Source organism: Chrysemys picta, chromosome 6 (genome assembly GCF_011386835.1).
Source record: "Chrysemys picta bellii isolate R12L10 chromosome 6, ASM1138683v2, whole genome shotgun sequence".
Lineage (NCBI taxonomy): Eukaryota > Metazoa > Chordata > Testudines > Emydidae > Chrysemys > Chrysemys picta.
In genome coordinates, this window is record NC_088796.1 from 62584080 (window position 1) to 62609088 (window position 25009).

At 44.4% G+C, this 25009-nt stretch overlaps 1 protein-coding gene across 1 annotated transcript; it reads left to right on the plus strand.

The window, feature by feature from the left end:
- Positions 1-17967: 17967 nt before the first annotated feature.
- Positions 17968-20801, plus strand: LOC135984311 (myb/SANT-like DNA-binding domain-containing protein 2). The gene is made up of 2 exons (XM_065599226.1): positions 17968-18900; positions 20220-20801. The coding sequence occupies exons 1-2, from the start codon at positions 18354-18356 to the stop codon at positions 20690-20692; spliced, it is 1020 nt and encodes a 339-aa protein (XP_065455298.1). The 5' UTR covers positions 17968-18353; the 3' UTR covers positions 20693-20801.
- Positions 20802-25009: the final 4208 nt, after the last annotated feature.

Consider the following 25009-nt stretch of genomic DNA (forward strand, 5'->3'; position numbering starts at 1 on the left):
CCTATAAAACAACAGTTGAGTGGAGTGAGGCACTACCAGCAATGGGGCTGTGTAGTGGGGCGGCTGCCCCACTCCCTGAGATTATGGGCTACAGCAGGCCAGTGGGCCTGCGCAGACGAACAGCCAATAGGAGAAGAGCTTATTGAGAGCCAATCAGGGCCAGGCTCAGCCCTATAAGACGGCTGCTCAGAGAGAGGAGAGTCAGTCTGTCCTAGGTCTTCGAAAGGGGAAGGTCTGTCTCCAGAGCAGGGAGACTAGCACCGCAGACAGCACAGTGCTGGCCAGGCTCAGGGAGCAGAGAAGAGCTGTAGCCTGAGGTCTGCCAGGGTGCAGGCCCTCAAGGGAAGCGGCCCAGAGAAGCAGACAGACGAGGGGAGAGAAGGAAGTCAGTGAGGCTGCCGCCAGAGGGTCCCTGGGCCGGGACCCAGAGTAGTGGGTGGGCCCGGGTCCCCCTCTTCCCCCCCTTGCAGTACACCCAGTCATTGGCCGTAGGGAGCGGACGAATGAATGAAGATTCGACTTCAACTTCTTTTTTATCATCACTAGTGGCTTGACCCTATCTTTGTGTTCTCTTTCCTGGGATGAAGGAAGTAGGAATTCATCTCTTGCGACTCCCAGTCACAACAGCTACAGTTGAGCATTCTTTTTCATCATTGAATAGAATTTTGTGTTCTGAAAGAAGTCACCTTCTGCCTGATCATGTGAATGAACTAACGAGCATATCAACTGAAAGAATGGAAGTACCGGACACATGAGAAGCCACCAAAGATGAAAACATTGCATTCAAGAAGTTCATTAATAGAGTTGTGCAAAATTATAACAAGAAAACAAGAAGGATGTAGACGTAGTGCTTCATAGAAGGCTTGAGTAGCCAACTTTAATTTGTGTGATGATTTTAAAACATTAGTTAAATCTAATAAAATGGTCATGAAACATTTTTCAGTTTTTACTATGGTGCCATACAGCCCACCTTCATCCTCAGTCTCACCCCTCATCGGCCCTGACACACACCCCCTATAAATTCGAACACCCCTCCCCCCCCCCCATTTCAATTCCTGGGGAAGCCACTGGATGGAGACACTCCTTACTCACCCCCACACACACACACTCAAGTCCTTTCTTCTTCCCACAGCTTCATAAGGGCTAGCTACAATCTAGCCCTTAATGATCATTTCTGCTGCAGTTTTCAAATCCTGCAGGACTTGCTCCAGCCTTCCTCAAGACTTTCTCTTCCTGCTCTTCTCACTGAGTTCCTTTTATACCACTACTGGTATAAAAACTGTCTCAGAAGCTACTGCCATGTGAAACAGACTTCTGTACTATTTAACCGTGAAGTATTTGGAACACAAATTTGCATGAAATATGCTATACAAGATCAAGTTGTATTTTGTTGTCTGTACATTTTCCTCAAGGAACTCATTTCCTGCAGCACATAAATGTATGATAGCCACTACCCACATCCCTTCACAACACTTAGGCTGAGGTTAAAAAAAAAAATCATTGACACTTTAACACATCCCTCTCCCTGCTGAAAAATCTTTCTGCTACCTAAAAAGTGAAGCTAAAATAACCAGTATCCAGTCAACACCTATAAAAATCTCCCATTGAGATGAAAGATGCTATTCTGTTCAATGGGGAGGGAAAGAAACCACATATTCTTCAGTTCTCATCACTTTTATTCCCGCTAAACACCTCTTCCCATTCCCACTTTATGCCTGCAACATCAAAACCCCATGTTAAATTTTATTTTTCTTGAATCTTTACTAAGAAAAGCCATTCTCATGATGACTTGAGCATATCTATAGTATAACAGTATATGCACGCCTTGGGATAAAATATGTGTGTATATATAAAATGATTTTACATTTGCATTTATGTGCATATGCACAGCAAGCAGTATGCTGCACATGAGACACATCAATATTCATTTCTTGTACATAACTGCTCAACTGGTAAAATAAAGTAAAATATTAGCAGAACTTCCTGTTATAAGACACTGTTTGAGGTTTATGCAAATAGGCCGAACTTTAACTGTTTGTGCTGAAATTTTACATGCAAGATGTCTGCCTCAGACTAATTTATTTTTATTTGGGGAGGGGGGAAGTTGCTGGTGTAATTTTGACCAAGACAGTTCAGTTTTGGATGTAAGGCAGTTTACATCAACCTAATTATGTCTGTGTACACACTACAGCTGTGCTCCCACCGCACCGATGTAAGTGCACTACTACACCGGCATAATAACTCCACCTCCACGCAATGCATAGGGCTTATGTTGGTGTAGTTCAGGTGATGCAGCATCCCTATAGACACTGTATTGCTTACATCTATTGGCTGTCATTCTTGTCAATTTCTGTATCCCGGCTCCCCAGTCGGGCTGCTGCCCGGTCTCTGCTCCAAGCTGGCTCCCAGTTCATGCCGCTGCCCCTGGCACTTGGCTCCATACTCCCCACCAGGAATGGGGCAGCTGACCAGACACCAGGTGTGCATCTCCCTGCCATGAGCCCAGCTGCCCCCATCCCTACTGGAAGCACAGATGTGCCCGGGGGGATCTGTGTGTCCATAGTTCAGTCAGTTGCCATGGTCCCAGCGGGGGTGTGGAGCAGCTGGGCTCCGGGCAGGGAGATCCGCACCAGGTGTCCCAGCGGGAAATGGGGTGCAGAGAAGTCAAGTACAGCTGCCCCATTCCCTGTGGGGAGCCAAAGTGGAAGGCAATCGGGCTCCCGGTGGGGAGCAGGGAGCTGTGGATGGAGCTCAGAGCCCGGGCTCTCAGCCCCCTATACTCCCACCCCCCCACTGCCCCTCTTAAGTCGATGGAAGCGCTCCTGGTGAGGACACGCACCGCCAACAGAAGGGCAGTGTGGACATGTGGTGGTTGTAAGTCGACCTAACATAGGTCGACTTAAGTTTATAGTATAGACATACCCTTACATTGGTGTAGATTCCCGTCGATCTATCTACCACCTCTCATAGAGATGGATTACCTACACTGATGAGAGAATCATTCCCATCAGCATAGATAGTGTCTACACTGAAGCACTAGAGTGGCTCAGCAGCAGTGCTGCTATAGCATTTTAAATGTAGACCTAATCTGAGAGAGAGAGCGCCTAAAGGAACAGCTGAAATCATGGTAGGTGACCCTGAAAGAAATCTGGGGAGTGATTTTTGGGTCAGGGTGCAGACTTGAGTGCTCTTGGTGCAGCAAGCAAAAGAAGCTATGTCCAGCTATTTGATTCCTTCTGCATTCAGAGACACAGGACTTTCTACGTTCTTTGTAAATAAACAAAGCCACATCAAAGAAATACATATCACAGACTTTTACTCCCAAATGGAACACCTAAAGGGCCCCAAACTTCGACTGGCCATTCAGGTGAAAACTGGCAACACTATGTTAATAACCTCTTGAGTCCTTTCCTTTGAGAAACACTAAAGCCCCCATGCTTTGGAGCAGGGACTTGAAATTTGACAGCGGGGTGGCGTTTGTATTAAGGGTGTGTCCAGCTCTCACTGAGTGGCAGGATGGGTTAGCCACCCCAAGTACAAGCCTAGGGTCTTTGATTACGTACTCAGGGTGGCTAGTCATCCCGCAGCTCACACTGCCACAGCTACATTCTATTTTTAGTGTGCTGACTCAATCATAACTAGTGCTAAGATGTCTCCTTGAGCTGGGAATCATACCATCAGCTCAAAGAGTAGACATACCCCAACTGAGCGCTGTCCACCATGTACATGGAATGAGGGAGGAGTCCTGTAGGGAAAAAATACTCTGTAATTATGTTGTTAAAGATTGTATCATAATATACACACATAAGACGACTGAATTTAGGTTGTATTGGCAGAATGCCAGAATTAAGGCATTTCCTTGATTACTTGACTTTTTACCCTTAATACTGTTATTTTAATACTGTTATTTTAAAATAGGGTATATGTATGTATGGCCTAGAAAATGTTTGCCTTAAGAACTTAGAACTACCATCTTTTTCCTAAATAATAGTTTAGTGTGCTTGCTCCAGTATTGTCCACTTGTGATATATTAACACTTTGCACTTGGTTACTGTGACAGGGACCCCAAGAACAAAGCTAACCTTGCAAGAACAATTTTTTCCACTCTTTGACATGCACTGTGCTTCTTAAATACATAGACAAGACTGCACGTAGCCAAATAATGAAGACAGTTTAAAAAAAAAAAAAGAAGAAGAAAAACTAACCGGGAGCCAAAAGCAGCCATGGATAGTAAACAGCCGTGGATCCAGCCGGGGGAGGCATGGAAGAGGGTGATGTGCTGGCTCCATATCAAGCACTTTACTTTCCCTCAGTCTCCCAGTAGGTCTTCTGTGTATTCTTCACAAGTGGGGAGAATTTGGGCCAGAGCCACAGGTGAGGGAATACATATTTGCCTGTGCATTGTCCCCCGGACATACACAATTCCCCATTGGGGTATCATGAAGTAAGTTTACTCACGTGCACTCCCCCTCCATGTTTTAACCCAACTCCTCCCTGAGTGAAGGCTAGGGCAGCATGGCTGCTGTACAGCACCATGGGAGAAAAGCTCCTATATTGCATCCTTAGTATTATGGGGATGGAGAGCACATAAAGTGGGGCAGAATAATGAGGCCCATTAACTATAACTCCAGGTACCACAGTAATAACAATACACTTTCCACCATAGCTGTCATAAAGTAGTGCAATATTCAGACTGAGAAACTCAGACCTACTGTTGGTATAGACAATAAAAGTGGAACATGTCTTCCATAATTCTGGCTAGAAAACACACAGGGAAAGAAAGTGCACCTACCAGCATATCCAGACCTGTTTCTTTACACAAATCACACAGCAACAATGCTGAGAGTTGAAACAGTCTTCTGGATACTGACAATGAAATGTTATCTTGGGCAGGAAATATAAGTATCAGGCTTTCTGGATTCTATTCCTAAATCTGCCATTGCTATGCTGGGGTCTATGATCCATTTTACAAATGAGAAAACAATCACACATGATTTAACCTTGCAAGGGTGTGGCAAGGCTTAATTAAAGTCTCTAAACTATTTTGAGACTTTGTGGTGAAAGGTGCTATAGTCATTATAATATTTATGATTACACTGCTCTGCAGCCAAAATGCTTCTGAAATAATGTAGTCAAACTTTACTAATTCTAGGTCACTGAGAACGAAAATGATGCTTAAAATTGTTGATTGGCTCTAGTTTTCAAGATATGCTATTGGGTCAGTATATACGACCCTTGACTTGGGAATGGCGGAGGATAAGTGAGTTATAAAGGGAAGGGATCTCAATTTAAACCAGAAATGACTAAAATACATCTTTGACTGGATCTATGAATAAATCTGTGACTGGGTTTGGACAGTACTTGCTTTTTAGGCAAAACAATGAATGATGCAATCTGAAGCTGGTATTGCGTCATACATGATATGAATTGAATCATGTTATGCCTAGAAGTCATGGATGATGCAATCATAACGAAGCTTACATCATTCTGTTGAACAAATTGCCCTATATCAGCTCTAGAAATCATACAGTGTAATGCTCTCTTATTTGTCAGTGTTTGATTTTGCAAAGGGACACATTTCTGTTTAGCCAAAGTGAGCAGAGATGCCTTGTACTTGTGTGAACAGTGCAGATAACTTCTGCTATGTTTGTGGTGAAGTGACTTTTGCATCACAAAAGCGCAGTATAATCACTATGGTTAAGAAAGCCTTTCACCTTTATTTTGGCTGCAAAATTGGAGATCAGGACAAGAGGTGGGCCCCACACATATTCTGCAACACTTGTGCAACAAATCTTCGCCAGTGGTTGAACAGGAAAAAGAAATCCATGCCTTTTGCAGTGCCAATGATTTGGAGAGAGCCAACAGATCATACCAACAATTGTTACTTCTGCATGGTGCCTCCAGTTGGGAAAGGTGTGTCAAAGAAGAAAAAGTGGACAGTGCATTATCCAAACATTCCATCAGCTATACGCCCAGTACCCCACGGAGAAGGACTGCCGGGTCCTGATGCACCAGAATCATTCTCACTTGAGTCAGATGAGGAAGAGGAAGAGGATGAAACTTCTGGTTCTGAACCATCAATGTCACAGGACCCACATTTTCTCCCATCCTCCTCCTCTGAACCACACCTCATAACACAAGGTGAGCTGAATGACCTTGTCAGGGATTTGGAACTACCCAAGAGTAAGGCAGAGCTGTTGGGCTCCAGACTACAGCAGTGGAATCTCCTGGCAGGTGGTGTTAGGGTTTCCATGTTCCATGACCGTCAAAAGGATCTTGTCCCATTCTTCTTCATGGAAGGTGATCTTGTAGCCTGCAACAACATCGATGGTGTGATGGCAGCCCTCAACATCATTCATGATCCAGATGAGTGGAGACTGTTCGTGGGTAAGAACCTCACTTCTTCAGATGCAAGTAATGGAAATTTCCAGAGGCAGGTATAAATCGGTATAGAGATAACGAGGTTAGTTCAATCAGGGAAGGTGAGGTGCTCTGCTAGCAGTTGAGGTATGAACACCAAGGGAGGAGAAACTGCTTCTGTAGTTGGATAGCCATTCACAGTCTTTGTTTAATCCTGATCTGATGGTGTTAAATTTGCAAATTTGCATCTGCTCCAACCCCTCAGACAGAAACCAACACCTACAAGATCTTCACCAAGCATTCTCAAAACTACGATACCCACACAAGGAAATAAAGAAACAAATCAACAGAGCCAGACGTGTACCCAGAAACCTCCTGCTACAAGACAGGCCCAAAAAAGAAACCAACAGAACTCCACTGGCCATCACCTACAGTCCTCAGCTTAAACCTCTCCAACGCATCATTAGTGATCTACAACCCATCCTGGACAATGATCCCTCACTTTCACAGACCTTGGGAGGCAGGCCAGTCCTCGCCCACAGACAACCCGCCAACCTTAAGCATATTCTCACCAGCAACCACACACTGCACCATAACAACTCTAACTCAGGAACCAACCCAGGCAACAAACCTCGATGCCAACTCTGCCCACATATCTACACCAGCAACACCATCACAGGACCTAACCAGATCAGCTACAACATCACCGGCTCATTCACCTGCATGTCCACCAATGTTATATATGCCATCATGTGCCAGCAATGCCCCTCTGCTATGTACATTGGCCAAATTGGAAAGTCACTACGCAAGAGGATAAATGGACACAAGTCAGATATCAGGAATAGCAATATACAAAAACCTGTAGGAGAATACTTCAACCTCCCTGGCCACACAATAGCAGATGTAAAGGTAGCCATCTTACAGCAAAAAAAATTCAAGACCAGACTCCAAAGAGAAACTGCTGAGTTCCAGTTCATTTGCAAATCTGACACCATCAGATCAGGATTAAACAAAGACTGTGAATGGCTATCCAACTACAGAAGCAGTTTCTCCTCCCTTGGTGTTCACACCTCAACTGCTAGCAGAGCACCTCACCCTCCCTGATTGAACTAACCTCATTATCTCCATACTGATTTATACCTGCCTCTGGAAATTTCCATTACTTGCATCTGAAGAAGTGAGGTTCTTACCCACGAAAGCTCATGCTCCCAATACTTCTGTTAATTTTGTTTGTGTTATTGTTATTGTTGTCATTTTTGCTTTTGGTAGTTTTCAGGGAAGAGTGGCAAATAGTTGCCACAGCAACAGATTGATTTCTATAAATACATTTTTACTTTGATCGGATGTTCAGTTTGACAGTAACGTTCTTCTCTTTGATTGTGTGACATTACAAAGCCACAGCTAATTGCAAAACTTATGATGATTCTCTTCTGCTGTCCTGAAGGGTAATATAAAAACTTGGACAACTGTAGAATTTGTCTATGTATATAGAAAGAGTTCTTTTGGACCACTGGAGAAAATTACATTTTCAAACTAAAATTATTAATTTTTAAAATCATTTGTAGGTGTTAGATTTTTAAAGTAACTCTGTGTGAACCAGGATAAACTGTATTTGTTCTTCTGTTCTGTTCTTCTTTCCCCCTTCAACCAACATTTCTCAAAGGATACCCAAGAACTAAAATATTATATTAGCATTCAGAGTTTTCTTTTCAACCAAAGAGAGTAGAATTCCTTTTTTTGTTTGTTTTTTTTGTTTTGGGGGGGAGAGGGGGCAATTAGATAACACCTACATGCAATAGACCAGTGATCAGCAACCTTTGGCCCACGGTTTGTTTACCGTTTGTTTACATGCCGTGTCCGTAGGTTCAGCCGATCGTGGCTCCCACTGGCTGTGGTTCGCTGCTCCAGGCCAATGGGGGCTGTGGGAAGCAGCGGCCAGCACATCCTTCGGCCTGTGCCACTTCCTGCAGCCCCCGTTGGCCTGGGACAGCGAACTGCGGCCAGTGGGAGCCACGATCAGCTGAACCTGCGGACGCGGCAGGTAAACAAACCAGCCCGGCCCGCCAGGGTGCCTACCCTGGCGGGCCACGTGCCAAGGGTTGCCGATCCCTGCAACAGACTGTGATAATCACAATTTTTCAGTCTATGCATTCAGGCAGCAACTGTTGAAGAATATCGGGCCAGATACTCAGCAGATGTAAGCTAGCATATCTCCACCAATATATGGCAAATGAGGTTTTTAGATTCCTAGAGACCACTGTACAATAAATTGGTTGGAATTGGTTATATTACACATGATTTATTGGGTTTTCAGGCTGGATTACATCTCCAAATATGCAACATAGTTGGGAACTCCCATAATGCATCACCTTCCCTTTACAAGAGGTGAGACCATGATGTAGTTTGACCAGGGAGCCCACTGTGTAGAAGAGAATGGAAGTATGAATTATTTAAATTGCAGATATCATGAGGCACTGTGGCAACATTTCTGAGTCAAAATATTTCATTTTTTGCCCAGAATATTTTGTTTTTCAAATTTTTGCCAAAAAATCAAAATATTCCATGAAAATTTTAAATTATTATTTTTAATTTTCATCAAATTATTCCATGGGGAGGAAAAACCCTATTTTTTATGAGCGCTTGTTGCATCCCTATTAAATTCTACTAATTTCAAATGGGGGGCTTCCAGAAGCAATGTGAGTCTTCTGGCAAGGATTGGGCAGGATCTGTGAAGCTTGCACAAGGAAGTGGGGGCCAAGCCAATGGATTCACTAATCACTGCTCCTGCAGAACATCAAGGGGTTCTGTAGCATCAGTTATGCTTTACAAGCAGTAGAACGTCTGTCTTGCTGCTGTGTAGTCAGAGGTGGGAGCATTCCTCTGTTCCAGGCCCAGAGGAAGCTTCTGCATCAAGCCAGATTACCGAGGCTAAGGTTAAGGGGCAGTGGAAGGTTTTGGACTTTAGTGTGTAGTGTTTGTTGAAGATAATATTAAAACAAAAATAATCATTTCTTCATTTCAGGCAGCTATGAAACAGAACACACATCTGACTATAGATAGAAGTTATAATCTTTTTATTCATTACTGATCTGTAACTATCCTCACAACCTGAAATGGAATGCACTGTTCTAAACAAAATATGTATCTCTTGGAAACACCTGCCTTACATTTTCTTCACTTTTGTTTTGTTGTTCATGTATTATTCAAAGAGTCTAAAAGGGTCAACTCTGTAATAGTGTTTACAACATTGCCAGTTTAAGCCAAGTGATGATTTATATTACTCTGGACTCCAATGTATCACCGTTTTCCATTTGTGACAGTCCTAATGCAAGCTGCATCCGTATCAGCCCCAGAACTATACCCAGAGATTCCAGCAATAATCCAATGTGAATATGGTATCGCACACAGCCATGGTGAATTTAGTAAAATTCATGGGTTTAGTGACTGCTCTGTGATTCTTTGGTTAAAAAATTCCCTGACAAATGAGGGGACACCAATCAGCTGCTGCAGCACTTTCTGCACCGGCACCACAACCGTAACCCAAACTTGGGTGCAGAGGAGAGGTGGGACAGAGGGAGCGCATGGGAGTGGACAGTAAGATCACGTCATGAAGCAGCAGCTCCTGTGGGGCCAGGCCCAGCTCCCCAGTCTGGGCTTTGCAACCTGGCATGCTAGGTCACAGCAACACTCAGGTTTGGTCTTCCCCCTGTCATGACGGAGGGGCAGTTGGGCCAAATCTGAGAGGCACTGTGACCCCATATGCCTGATCACACAACATCTGGAGTGGGGATCTGGACCCAGCCCCTTGGGGTAGGAGCTGCCACTGCAGGATGAGTCACAGACACACATAAAAATATAGACAATTGGGAAAATCATACTGTCCCTGAGTTTTTTCCCACCATGGCAAACCTGAAGCAGTAGTGATTATTAAAATATTTCCCCAATAACATAACACTGTGTAGTCTTAAATTTGTATAAATCTATTTGCATGAGGGTAACCCATGATCACTGTGTATTTTATATATATATATATATATATGTGTGTTACTCAGTGTCCACAGAGGACTGAGGATTCATGGAGTGGGTTTGTTATAGCTTTACGCTGCAGAAATTCTCTTTTTGATCAAGCTCTGGATGTCTGCTGTTCAATCCTTGTTGTCACAGTAATAGTATGTGGCTCTATCAAATTTGAACAGAATTCAAATCCATATTGTTCTCGATTTGCTAGATTTTTCATGTGCTTTTCACATTGACACTTAAAGAATTCCTCAAGCAATATATTTTCCAATGAAGTGTATACTGCCAGTTTTGATCATTCCAGTTCATTAGCTGCTGTCTAGAAACAAAAAGAACAAAGGAGAAAGACAGCCTACCAATATATGGTTGTTGGAGGCTTGACAATGCACAATTAGCAATCCTTATTGAAAATGTTTAAGTATCATTAGTGAAGAAGAATGGGAAACTGTTTAATGGTCATTCTTCTCTGGTCTTTAGGGGGATTGATTGTGCATGAGACAGTCTAAAGCTACAATACCTAGCAATTTAGGGCATAAGATAGTTAAAAGTAAATAGTGCCTAGCAACATGTTTTATTTTACATGTTTCTGAATCTTTTATACAATACATATGTACATTTTCACTTATACAATCAGATCTATTCGTAAAAAGCTTGTGTTTTCTTAGCTCTCTGCAAGGAAGGGAGGCTAAACATACAAACACTTTCTTGTAATTATAATTAATCTTTGGATGTATGTTTCCCCATACACATTCACTTTTATTTTATTGGCAAATGTTCCTGTTCTTACTTAATATTAATACATTTTGGATGATTGAATAGTATTATGATTTTTCAAATGATGTGTATCGGGGATGTCCTACAATGGCATATGGCAGTGCATCTGTAAGGGTTTGTTTGATTCTTGTTATAATGTCAGGATTTTTTTAAATTCATATTTAAATCCTAATAGTGCAACTGACATCTTGCAGATGGACTGCTTCACTTGTGAAGAGCCCAGTTAAGTCAACAGTGTTTGGTGCAGGCAGAGCAGGCCATCTGCATGCTATGGAGTGAAGAATCAGGGTCTTAATTTTCTCAAGATGTTGACATGGAAAGTTGTTCATCTATTTCTGTAAAAAATGTATTGCTCTATGGAAGCAAGTTATCCAGAGGTGGTACTTCCCCCTCAGCTAGCAAATTGACAAGAGCAAGAATTTGGAATGTGATGCTGTAGCTGGTCACATGCACTCACATCATCTCCTGGCAAAACTACTTAAGATGAAGAAGCCCCATAGCAATCATCACTTAGCTCCTTCCATCCTTAGGCCCTGCTGAGAAATTGTTAGATTTTATCTGAAGGGTCTGTGTAAACCAGGGTCTGAATAAGCTCTCCCTTGCCATCTACTGTTGAGCTGAGGGAAAAGATTTTAGGAGCAGACCATATTTGCATAAACACACCTACTTTGCCTGGTAATCAACAGACAGACCTGCTTTTCCAAAGTGATCCATTTTGCCTGGTTTGGGTTAAAATTCACTTTAGTCTTGAACTAGGGTGTCCAGACAGCAAATGTGAAAAATCGGGACAGGGGGTGGGGGGTAATAGGAGTCTATATAAGAAAAAGACCCAAAAATCGGGACTGTCTCTATAAAATTGGGACATCTGGTCACCCTAGTCTTGAACTCAGGGGTAACAAAATGTTATTTTCCTTATTGTATGATGAAAGGGCAGTAGAACTTCACTTAACGTGCCCTAATGGAAGAGGTCATCCTAAATCTACTTGGTAGTGATGCCAAATCCAAGTGAAAGTCAGAGGAGGTGGGGACAGGTGTTTTTACACGCATGCATGTATTTTGTTTAAAGAGTTCTAGATACTGTTTGACCTTCCCCCTCCAGTGTTTAAAGACAGAGCTGATCTGAAGACAAAGACTGAACTGAGCATCTTTGTTTCTGATCAGTGGTCACTAGAGCTGAAATCACTGATGAACAGGTCTATGGAGCTGAACCTTAAACCTGGTGTGAAGACAGTGATCCAGTGAAAGACAATGCAGAGGGTGCAGCAGCAGTAAGGTTCCCGACTGAAATCATTAAAAACTGGGCTAAATGGTGTGACCTCAGAACACAGCATCATAACTAGAAGCAAAGGTGGCACCAAGCAGCAGCAGGGACAATCAGGGAACATCATCAAAAGCATTAGTGAGAAGCAAGTGGCAACAGCAAAAGTGGCATAGAGAGTGGTAAGCTGCACCAGAGAGAACAGTAGCAGTAGTGACCAGCAGCAGAAGCATTGCTCAATTTCCCCCCACGCCTGCCACACACATCCTTAAGAGTGGGAGGGGAACCCACGTGAAAGCATCTCTGGACTTCACTGACTTTGGACAACCAACTGTGAGTGGGGCAGCAGGGGGAAAGGGGAGTGGTGTATTAAAGGGACTTTTGTTCATGGGACTGTCATATTGCAGGATGGGAAACTGAGGCAAAGGACACTGCCCAAGATACTGTGGGGCAGAGGTTTACTTATGGTTTGCATACTTCTGAATCATTGTGGTCTTGTTTTCCTAAATTAATGCTGACTTCTCTCTCCATTTCAATGAAAGTTTTCTTTTGTTACACACAGACTCAGGGTGTGTGAGTGGGAAAGTATTTACCTTTTAAATGCACCCGGGGTAGCATTTAGTTTTCCCAGATTTCTGGGTGAGGAGCTCAAGTCGGTTCTGTTTTGTAATGTTGAGAGGAACCCCTAGATATTGAACCTGGCTCTTAGTGCTGCTGGCACCACCTGGCAGATGGACTTCATGAGACAAATGAGGCAGAACAAGTTCTGATATATTTTGTAAGAATATAAAGACAAGTCATTTCTCATTTGTAATATTTTCTGTTGCCCTATCTTATTTAAAGTAAAAACAATGTGTATTTAAAGCATGAAAGGGTAATGTGGAGTAATGTGGAGGTAATTAATAATAATAATTAATTATTATTATTATTTTATTATAGGTAATTACCAAGCTCACTTATTGGACATTAGGGAAAGAAGACAGGGAACATTTGTTCACAGGGTACAGGGGAGGCTGAGTAGTCCAGCAGCCAGGGCACTAGATTAGGATTAAGGATGCCAATGTTCTGTTCCTGTCTCTGCCATTGACTAGTTGTGTGAGTACCTCCTCTCTGACCCATTTTTGGTCTTGTCTAGTTAAATTGTAAGAGTTTCAGGGTAGGCTCCATTTCTTACTATGCATCTATATGCCTAGCACACCAGTGCCCAGTTTTAGCTGGGGCCCCTAGGTGATACTGTAACACAAATAGTATTTTAGGCATTCACATACCCATTAATTCTCCAAGTATGATCAGCAGTTGACAGTTTTCCCTTCCCTTGATCCAGGAAGCCACGTATCATTTCTACTGGCAAAGTCAGAACTCAGCCTAGGTATGAGACTGCCAAAATGCGAGACAGCTTTGTGAGATTCAAGAAGGTGACGATCTAATTTTAAGGGGTATATGTACTTACTATTTGTTTGTAACAAGCTTGCTTTAACAGAACTGCAGCTTTCACTACCGCCACCACACCAAATAAACAAACAAATCAATAAATCAATCATATTTTTATTCATGTGTGGCTTGGGGCAATATTTCTCTAAAAATAAGGTGTGTGTGTGTGTGTGTGTGTGTGTGTAAATAAAAAAAAAGACTATAGCGGGTTCTTTATTCTACATTGTATTTTACCTGCCTTGATATATAATATGTATATATGGTGATCTCAAACTGATTTGAACTCTTAGTTCTAAAGAGCCTGATCCAAAGAACGTTGAAGTCAATGAGAATCTTTCTCTTGACTTTAATGGAGTTTGGATCAGACCCAGAATGAATATATATTTTCATTTTCTGTCCCAAATACTGACAACTGTTGCATCTTTTTTGGCATGTCTCAAAAACTCTTCCTCTGTGAATTAGATCTATTAAGAAACCTACATAAAGAAGATATTTAGTATTTTTTAACATAGACAGAAACATGGCTATATATGCTAATAAAATCAAAATAAATTATGTATTCAGTGATGGATAATTTCAAGAGCTTTGGAGGTTTAGCTTGGGTAAGCACTCAAACATTTGGACTGCCAAATATAATCCAAATTGTCCAAATCTGCACAAATTGGGTTTGAAACCTCATGCTAGCATGCATGAAATTTCTACTGCTTCCCATTTCACACTGGACAAGAACTACTGTAAGAACAATCTGTCTTGTGGTATTTAGTCATTGCCACTGCTGGATGTGTCTGAAATGAGGAAACACAAAGTGAGGACTAATGGAAAAGTAGGCAGGTGGATAATCAGCACCTAGCATAATAGTAAAGATGTAGGGCAGAACCTCAGCTGATGTAAATCAATGTAGCTCCATTTAAGTCAATGGAGTTATGCTGATTAACAACAGCTGAGGAGCTGGCCTGCAAGGTTACAGTTGCCTCTAAAGGGTCTGAGTAGCTTCATAGCACTTTTGTTGGATTATTGAGGGAAAGGGGCAAAAGCAAAGTCTTTGCCTAACCCTAGCTTCAGAATACAAATATAAATATTTTAATTTTGTGAACAAATGCCCTGCTTGACTGTGCTTTACTTCCAAATTGTCTGAGTCACCACTTAGCAGCTGACCATAAGTGCATTGATGAGGAAAGAAAGTATCAAGTGGTCTCATGCATAGCAGGTAGATCTAATTCAGGGATCAGCAACCTTTGGCACGTGGCCCGCCAGGGTAAGCACCCTGGTGGGCTAGGCCAGTTTGTTTACCTGCCATGTCCGCAGGTTCAGCTGATTGCCGCTCCAGGCCAGTGGGGGCTGCGGGAAGTGGCGCGGGCCGAGGGTTGTACTGGCCACCACTTCCCACAGCCTCCATTGGCCTGGAGCAGTGAACTGCAGCCAGTGGGAGCCGCGATCAGCCGAACCTGCGGACACGGCAGGTAAACAAACCGGCCCGGTCCGCCAGGGTAAACAACCTGTCGGGCCGCGGGCCAAAAGTTGCTGGTCCCTGCTTGAAGCATGGGTGCTATGCCTGCTAGTAGGATCTGCATTATTTGCTGAGCCTGTTCCCTGAGCATGAATAGAAATACAGCAACAGCAGAAGGTAGGAATGCTTTCATGGTACAATCAGGAATGCTTTCATGGTACAATCATAGTTTCAGTCACTTTTTAATTTCTGTGCTGTGTGAAATCTGTATGCTCTAAGTATGGGCACACAATAATGCTTCTCTTGCAGTAAATGGCATGAATGACTGTCTTAGGTAGCATTTCCACAGTCCCAGATGAATATTGCCAGTGGCAGGGCTTTACCTAAATGACTAATGAGAGACAGCTGCCTTTGGACATGATGAACAGTTGATGGGCTAGCAGCAGCCATACAAAAGGTTTTTATTTTATTGTGTCATGTATTTAATTGGACTTTCTTTCCCACGCCCCAAAACAAAACACGTAAGCCACCCCTATTTCCTGTAAGATAAGTTTTGCCTAATTCACACCTTTCCCTTCCCACAACACAATACAGAGTGCACAGAACACATCTCTCAGCAGTAGCGGGCTGTGATTTGTAACTGGCAGTTTCGTAATTAAGATCATATTCTAGCTGATGCTCCTTTTTTGGCTGAATTGTACATATTTAAATTTGTGAATGTATTTATCTGAACAAATGATACAGTATTTGTCTTTCCTATATTTTTAGCACATTTACCAATACAGCATTAGTGGTATTTTAACTAATGACTATGAGGAATTGTTCTAACTGATGTTGATTAAACTTTTACCAGTTGTTTTATCACATTGAAAATTACCTTCCTGGGTTTTTGCCAAATACCTGCACAATTTGTATCTGATTATTTCCTGCTAGCAAGGGAGCCAATATGGAACAAAGTAACCACATTAACTTGATCAATGTGTCACAAGGGAACAACTGAACTTTGCAGGAACCCCAAAGCAGCTCCCAAATGATAAGAAAGATGCATAATTTTTAACTCAATTCATTGTGTGATAGTTGTAGTTTAATAAAAGAGAAATTCATTACTGTTGTTTGGATTACACACAGATGTTCTTGCTAATTATACCTTTATAAGTCATTCTGTTTGAAGGAGACAATCAGTCGGTCCCTGCTATGTGTACAGAACACTTTTGTTTTGCCAAGGGCAAACAATACAGAACTTTAAAAAAAATCAATTATAAAATAATATATCAAGGTTCTGGATGGCCCAGGGGAGATCACTGGTTCAATTCTTTGCCAGTCCATATCAATAGAGACATTTTAAACAATTTGATGCCTAATCAGGGGCCTAACCATGTAAGGGGGTCATGACCACACTGCACTCCCTTAAATGAGAAGAAGGTTTCAGCTAGATGGGAGGGAGGTCATGGTATGGAAAACATTGAGAACCACTGGTGTAAGTGAAATGAGCTGGTCATTTCATTCTAGTTCCTTTTTAGATAGGTGTCCATATCTTAGAACAAGCATCAGTGTCTACAGAAAAGGTACATCCCCATGCTGGAAATCAGAAAGTGATAAACTATTAAGGCAGTGGTTCCCAAACTTGTTCCACCGCTTGTTCAGGGAAAACCCCTGGTGGGCCGGGCCGCTTTGTTTACCTGCCACATCTGCAGGTTCGGCTGATCGCTGCTCCCAGTGGCCGTGGTTCGCTGCTCCAGGCCAATGTGTGGGCTGAGGGACATACTGGCCGCCGCTTCCAGCAGCTCCCATAGGCCTGGAGTGGCGAACCGCGGCCACTGGGAGCCGCGATTGGCCGAACTTGCTGACACGGCAGGTAAACAAACCGTCCTGGTCTGCCAGGGGTTTTCCCTGCACAAGCGGCGGAACACGTTTGGGAACCACTGTATTAAGGAGTACTAAACATATTGTGACCCAAACTCTGTAACATCCCTGCAAGAGTCACTGAATTTAGTATGCTGTCAAAGATGAATCAAGAATAAAGCTCTGGGTTTTACTTAGTCCAGATGTAAAACTTAGCTATGATTGCATGAGCTTTGGGTTGCAAAACCAATGAAACATCAAAATCCTGAAGTCTCAGCAGATTGCAAGGATGCAGCTTATGAGCTCAAAAGCACTACGGGGCAAGTCTACTAAGCACAAAGTGCGAAGAGAGCTCTGACAAATAGTCCGTTCATTACTTCCCTCATCACCCCATCATTGTCTTTGACTATGGAGGAGGTAAACTATTCCCTCTCTCTCCAAAAAGTCAGGAAAGACACAGAACCTGAGGGCATCTTTCCAGAATTTCTTTAACATCTCAGAGGCAAAGGAGGGAACTGTCTGGTAGCTCTGACTAGATGCTGTTCTCTAATATCCATTCCCAAGGATTTGGTGCAAGGCTGTGGTAATAGCCATTGCCAAGCCCGGGAAGCCAACCAGTAATCCTTCATCATATTGGCCCATATCACTCCTCTGCACATTGTACAAACTCGTGGAGAGACTGTTACTGGCAAGGATTATGCTATTGTAGAAGCAATGTTATTGAATGAACAAGTGGGTTTTCAACTCAGCAGCAACAGCAGCTGTATCAACCAAGTATTAGATTTAATACTACACATTGAGGCAAGATGCCACCAAAAACTCAAGACTGGGGCAGCTTTCTCTGGCCTGGTCTACACTACGACTTTAATTCGGATTTATCAGCTTTAATTCGAATTAACCCTGTAACCGTCCACACAACGACGCTATTTAATTCGATGTAAAGGGCCCTTTAAATCGATTTCTGTACTCCACCCCAACGAGCGGAGTAGTGCCAAAATCGATTTTAGCAATTCGAATTAGGGTTAGTGTGGCCGCAATTCAATGGTATTGGCCTCCGGGAGCTATCCCACAGTGCATCATTGTGACCGCTCTGGACAGCAATCTGAACTCGGATGCACTGGCCAGGTAGACAGGAAAAGCCCCGCGAACATTTGAACTTCATTTCCTGTTTGCCCAGCGTGGAGAGCACAGGTGACCACAGATACCTCATCAGCACAGGTAACCATGCAGGCTGATAATCGAAAAAGAGCACCAGCATGGACCGTGAGGGAGGTACTGGATCTGATCGCTGTATGGGGAGAGGATTCAGTGCTTGCAGAACTTCGTTCTAAAAGACGAAATGCAAAAACTTTTGAAAAAATCTCCAAGGGCATGATGGAGAGAGGCCACAATAGGGACTCTGAGCAGTGCCGCGTGAAAGTCAAGGAGCTCAGACAAGCCTATCAGAAAACAAAGGAGGCAAACGGTCGCTCCGGGTCAGAGCCGCGGACATGCCGCTACTACGCCGAGCTGCATGCAATTCTAGGGGGGGCTGCCACCACTACCCCACCTTTGTTCGTGGATTCTGGGTCGGGGATAGTCTCGACGCCTGAGGATTCTGCCGATGGGGTAGAGGAGGAGGAGGAGGAGGAGGAGGAGGATGAGCTTGCAGAGAGCACACAGCACTCCCTTCTCCCCAACAGCCAGGATCTTTTTATCACCCCGACTGAAGTACCCTCCCAAACCTCCCAAGCCAGTACCCAAGACTCTGACCCCATGGAAGGGACCTCAGGTGAGTTTACCTTTTAAAATATAAAACTTGTTTTAAAAGCAAACGGTTTTTAATGATTACTTAAAACTTGTTTTAAAAGCAAACGGTTTTTAATTATTACTTTGCCTGACTTTGCATTCGCGGTCAGTTCAGCTACTGGAAAAGTCTGTAGCTACTGGAAAAGTCTGTTAACGTGTCTGGGGATGGAGCGGAAATCCTCCAGGGACATCTCAATGAAGCTCTCCTGGAGGTACTCCGAAAGCCTTGCCAGAAGGTTTCTGGGCAGTGCATCTTTATTCCCTCCTCCATGGTAGGACACTTGACCACGCCATGCTTGCAGCAAGTAATCTGGTATCATTGCCTGACAAAGCCTGGCAGCGTATGGTCCCGGTGTTTGCTGGCATTCAAGCAACATCCGTTCTTTATCTTGTTGTGTAATCCTCAGGAGAGTGATATCACTCCTGGTAACCTGGATGAAATACGGGAACTTAATTAAGGGGACAGAGGTGGCCGTTCCTACTGGGCTGTTTGCCTGTGGCGGAAAATAAATCCTTCCCTGCAGTTAGCCAAGCGCAGATGGGAAATTGGCCCTGAGTTTTTCGCGTTTGGCTAGCAGGGATCTTCCCTGTTACCAGCCACGCGGTGGGGGGAGGGTACCGTGATCATCCCAGAGAATTCATGGCGAGGGGGGGGGGGGGGGCGGGCGGCGGCGGGGGGGGGGGTAGTTTGGTGCCTGCAGGGATCTTCCCTGATACCAGCCACGCGGTGGGGGGGAGGGGTACAGCGATCATCCCAGAGAATTCATGGCGAGAGGGGGGGGGGTCGGCGGCGGGGGGGGGGGGGGTTAGTTTGGTGCCTGCAGGGATCTTCCCTGATACCAGCCACGTGGTGGGGGGGAGGGGTACAGCGATCATCCCAGAGAATTCATGGCGAGAGGGGGGGGGGGTTAGTTTGTTTTCTGGTGCTGCTGAATGTTAACAGAAAAACCGCAGCACTCTACTTGCCTGAAGGGGCCCAGACAAGCCCCACCACACTGCCCCCCCCCAACTGGCTGAGATTAGCCAGGCTTCTGCAGCACTATACAAGCTATGCTTGGTATGTGGGAAAGGAGGGCGCAGAAGCTTACCATGGCCGCATGCAAGCCGAATTCTGTTGCCCAGACCTGTGATCTCTAGCAGCAAAGCCACAGGCACTCAGCATTAAGAGGCAAAATGCGACCTTGCACAGAAATCACATGTGCTATGTAATGTGAACAGTGTTGGTCACCGTGAAAGAGTATAAGCATTGTTCTGCAAAATGTAGCTTTTAAAACAATTCTCTCTTTTTTCCCCTCCCTACAGCAGCTGCAAATTCCTCAAGCCTCCCTCCTCCATCCCGAAGGTTATCACAGATAAGGCGTCGTAAGAAGAAGACGCGAGACGAGATGTTTTCGGAAATTATGCAATCCAGCAGGAGTGACAGAGCTCATCTGAATGAGTGGAAGGAAACAGTTTCAAAGTATAGGAAAGAAATCAGTGAACGTGAGGACAGGAGGGACCAACGTGAGGAGAGGAGAGACGATCGAGATGAGAGATGGCAGCAGGAAGACCAGAGGATGAAGAATGCAATGCTGGGGCTGCTCCGGCGTCTGGTGGAGGTTCAGGAACGGCTGCTGGAAAACAGACTGCCGCTTCAGCCCCTGTTCCACCCTCCCCCCTCCCCATGTTCCGTATCCTCCTCACCCAGACGTGTAAGAACGCGGGGGGGGAGGCTCCGTACACCTTCCCATTCCACCCCAGTAGACAGCCCAAGCAAAAGGCTGTCATTTTTTTAACCTTTTCTTTGTGGCTTTTTCCTTCCCAGCAATCCTCCTCCCAAATACCACCCGGGTTCCCTCCCTCTTTTTCTAATCTATTAATAAAGAATAAATGATTTTTAAATGATAGTGACTTTATTTGGTTTGAAAGAAAGCTGGGGGAAGGGGCAGGGTGAGTTCCTTACAGAAAATCAGTCAATAAAGGGGGCGGGTTTTCATGAAGGAGAAACAAACAGATATTTCACACCGTAGCCTGGCCAGTCATGAAACTGGTTTTTAAAGCTTCTCTGATGCACACCGCTTCCTGGTGTGCTCTTCTAATCGCCCTGGTGTCTGGCTGCGCGTAATCAGCAGCCAGGCGATTTGCCTCAGCCTCCCACCCCGCCATAAAGGTCTCCCCCTTACTTTCACAGAGATTGTGGAGCACACAGCAAGCAGAAATAACAATGGGGAGATTTCTTTGGCTGAGGTCAGAGCGAGTCAATAATGATCTCCAGCGGCCTTTTAAACGGCCAAATGCACATTCTACCACCATTCTGCACTTGCTTAGCCTGTAGTTAAACAGCTCCTGACTCCTGTCCAGGCTGCCTGTGTATGGCTTCATGAGCAATGGCATTAAGGGGTAGGCTGGGTCCCCAAGAATAACTATGGGCATTTCAACATCCCCAACGGTTATTTTCTGGTCCAGAAAGTAAGTCCCTTGCTGCAGCCCTTTAAACAGAGTAGTGTTCCTGAAGACGCGAGCGTCATGAACCCTTCCCGTCCAGCCCGCGTTGATGTTGGTGAAACGTCCCTAGTGATCCACAAGTGCTTGCAGCACCATTGAAAAGTACCCCTTGCGGTTTATGTACTCGGTGGCTTGGTGCTCCGGTGCCAAGATAGGGATATGGGTTCCGTCTATTGCCCCACCACAGTTAGGGAATCCCATTGCAGCAAAACCATCCACTATAGCCTGCACATTTCCCAGAGTCACTAACTTTCGTAGCAGCACCTGAGTGATTGCTTTGGCTACTTGCATCACAGCAGCCCCCACAGTAGATTTGCCCACTCCAAATTGATTCCCAACTGACCGGTAGCTGTCTGGCGTTGCAAGCTTCCACAGGGCTATCGCCACGCGCTTCTCAACTGTGAGGGCTGCTCTCATCTTGGTATTCTGGCGTTTCAGGGCAGGGGACAGCAAGTCACAAAGTTCCATGAAAGTGCCCTTACGCATGCGAAAGTTCCGCAGCCACTGGGAATCGTCCCAGACCTGCAACACTATGAGGTCCCACCAGTCTGTGCTTGTTTCCCTTGCCCAGAATCGGCGTTCCATGGATAGAATCTGCCCCATTAACAACATGATCTCCAAAGCACCGGGGCCTGTGGTTTCACTGAATTCTGTGTCCGTGTCCGTGTCCATGTCCTCATCATGCTTGTCGCTGCGCTGCCGCCGCCGCTGCCTCCTCTCCTCGTTTTTCTGGTCCTGGCTGAGCATAAACTCCACGAGAACGCGCGAGGTGTTTACAATATTCATGAGTGCTGTCTTGACCTCAGCGGGCTCCATGCTTGCCGTGGTATGGAGTCTGCAGTGTTCACCCACCCAGGAAAAAAGGCGTGAAAATGGTTGTCTGCCGTCCGTTGCTTTCATGCAGGGAGGGAGGGAGGGAGGAAGTGAGGCTGTACCCAGAACCACCTGCGACGATGTTTTTTGTCCCATCAGGCACTGGGATCTTAACCCACAATCCCAATGGGCGCGGGAGACTGCGGGAACTATGGGATTGTGACGGGTTGGATCACAGAAACCCCCTTGGGAGCTGCCACCCGATGTGCAAAGACTACCCCTGCTTCTGTTTTCCCTGCCAGCTCAGGACTCCAGCACCCTGTCTTGCTGAGCCAGACACTCCTGTTTGGCTCCACACACAGATCCAGGGTCTGAATCTCCTGTCCCAAAGCTGCAAGTTTACCTGAAAACAGCTCGCAGTAGTGTGCTTGTCTTTAGCACTCAGATGCCCAACTCCCAATGGGGTCTAAACCCAGATAAATCCATTTTACCCTGCATAAAGTTTATGCAGGGCAAACTCATAAATTGTTCGCCCTCTATAACACTGATAGAGAGATATGCACAGTTGTTTGCTCCCCCAGGTATTAATACATACTCTGAGTGAAATACTAAATAGAAAGTGATTTTATTAAATACAGACAGTAGGATTTAAGTGGTTCAAAGTAGTAACAGACAGAACAAAGTAAGTCACCAAGCAAAATAAAATAAAATGCGCAGATCTATGCCTAATCAAACTGAATACAGATAATTTCCTCACCAGTTCCAGAGTGCTCCCTTTTACAGGCTAATCTCCTTTTAGCCTGGGTCCAGCTATCACTCACACCCCCTGCAGTTACTGTCCTTTGTTTCAGCCTCCTTCAAGTATCCTGGGGGGGGGTGGAGAGGCTCCTTCTTTAGCCAGCTGAAGACAAAATGGAGGGGTCTCCCACAGGTTTAAGTAGACTCTCTCTTGTGGGTGGAGACCTCCCTCCTATGCAAAGCCCAGCTCCAAGATGGAGTTTTGGAGTCACCTGGGCAAGTCACATGCCCCTGCATGACTCAGTCTTTGCATTGTCCACATGGCATCTTGCATGTCTCCAGGAAGACTTCTCATGTGGATTGGAGCATTCCAAGATGCATTGTTCCCTAAGTGTCTCCTGATCAGGTACTTAACCTGGCAAATTCCTTCCTAAAGAAGCTGACCAAATGCCTCACAAAGCTTACTTAGAAATCAGGCAAGCATACAGCCCATATTCTTAAGCTCGAGTAGAAAATGATATATACGTACAAATAGGATGAATAGATATAGTAGATCACAACCCTTACGGAGATATGTTACATGGCACAGGCAGCACAAAACATATTCCAGTTATGTCATACATACATTTATAAGCACCCCCTCCCCATAAAGTCTTATGGGGTACACTGTCACAGGGATAGCTATGGAATTGCTACCCACAGTGCAACGGTGCAGAAATCGACGCTAGCCCCGGTACTTGGACGCACACCACCGAATTAATGTGCTAGTGTGGCCGCACTCATTTCGACTTTATACAACCTGTTTCTCAAATCCGAATTATCTAAATTCGGATTAATCCCGTAGTGTAGACATACCCTCTGACTTATCTGCCACCTATGATACCATATGGAGGAATGGACTTCTCCTGAAAGATAACAAACTTATCCCATGCAATGCAGCAGTGGAATTCTTTCAAGACATTCTGACAATCGTGGGTTTTTCATTTTCCTTGGTGATCAAGTGAGCAGGCCACACGCTCCCAGCAATGGTCTACCACAGGGCTCAGTCGTAGCACCAATCTTCTTTTGTATTTATACCACCAACCTTCCCCAAACATCATCATGGATATTTGTCTATGCTGATGACATTGCTCTGACTACACAGGCATGGAATTAACCTCTCTTAGAACAAACCCTAACCAGGGACCTTTAAACCACAGAAGAATATTTCTTATATTGGTAGCTAAAACCAAACCCCACCAAGACTGTTGTGTTAGTACTCTACTAAATCATTCTTTCCTTCCACAGGCAACAGTCACACAGCAGCTTTTGTAAGGACTGAAGTAGTTACCATGTAATAGATAAAAAGTAAAGTGAGGTACTGTTTTGATCCCTTTGATAAATGGGTATGCATGTTGTGTAACGAACTAGTCACTGTGTATGGGTACCACTTCCCATTAGCAGCAAATAAAAACTGCTTAGCTTCATTTCATAAATCCTGTACTGCTACTAACTAGTGGAGATTCCTCTTTACTTCAAATGATAGAGAGCTGTAGTTTTAAAGCAGGACAATCTGGGATCTATTGCTTCTGTAGCCATCAAGTTCCAAGTGGACCTATTATGCCTCATTGTATAAACTATAGGTTCCTAAGTTGCCACAGAATTGATACAATGGTTTTAAATTAAATTCACTTTCTGTGTTTTTGAGGCAACCGGTTTGAAGGGTCTGCTTTATGAGCCATATAAACACACATCCTTCCAAAAAGGGTGGGTATAAATTTAGAAGCCATCTTTTAAAAGTTTTCCCTAACATTATAACAGCAGAACAAGATATGCATGTTACACTGATCCACCTACCCTTCAAGAGTCAAGTAATGGACTGTTCCATTGCCCAGCTCATTGTCAGTGGAACTTTGGATCAAGAATAAGCAGTCAGACTTGATCTCTGCCTACAGCTCAGAGTCTAGGCCTTTCTGGAGGTGCCTGGGCCCTTCTGAACTGCTTCAGTGCATCTGTATTTACAATATTAACACAGATTCTCTAGTTTAGTGTTCCCAGTAGAAACTATTCATATTTGA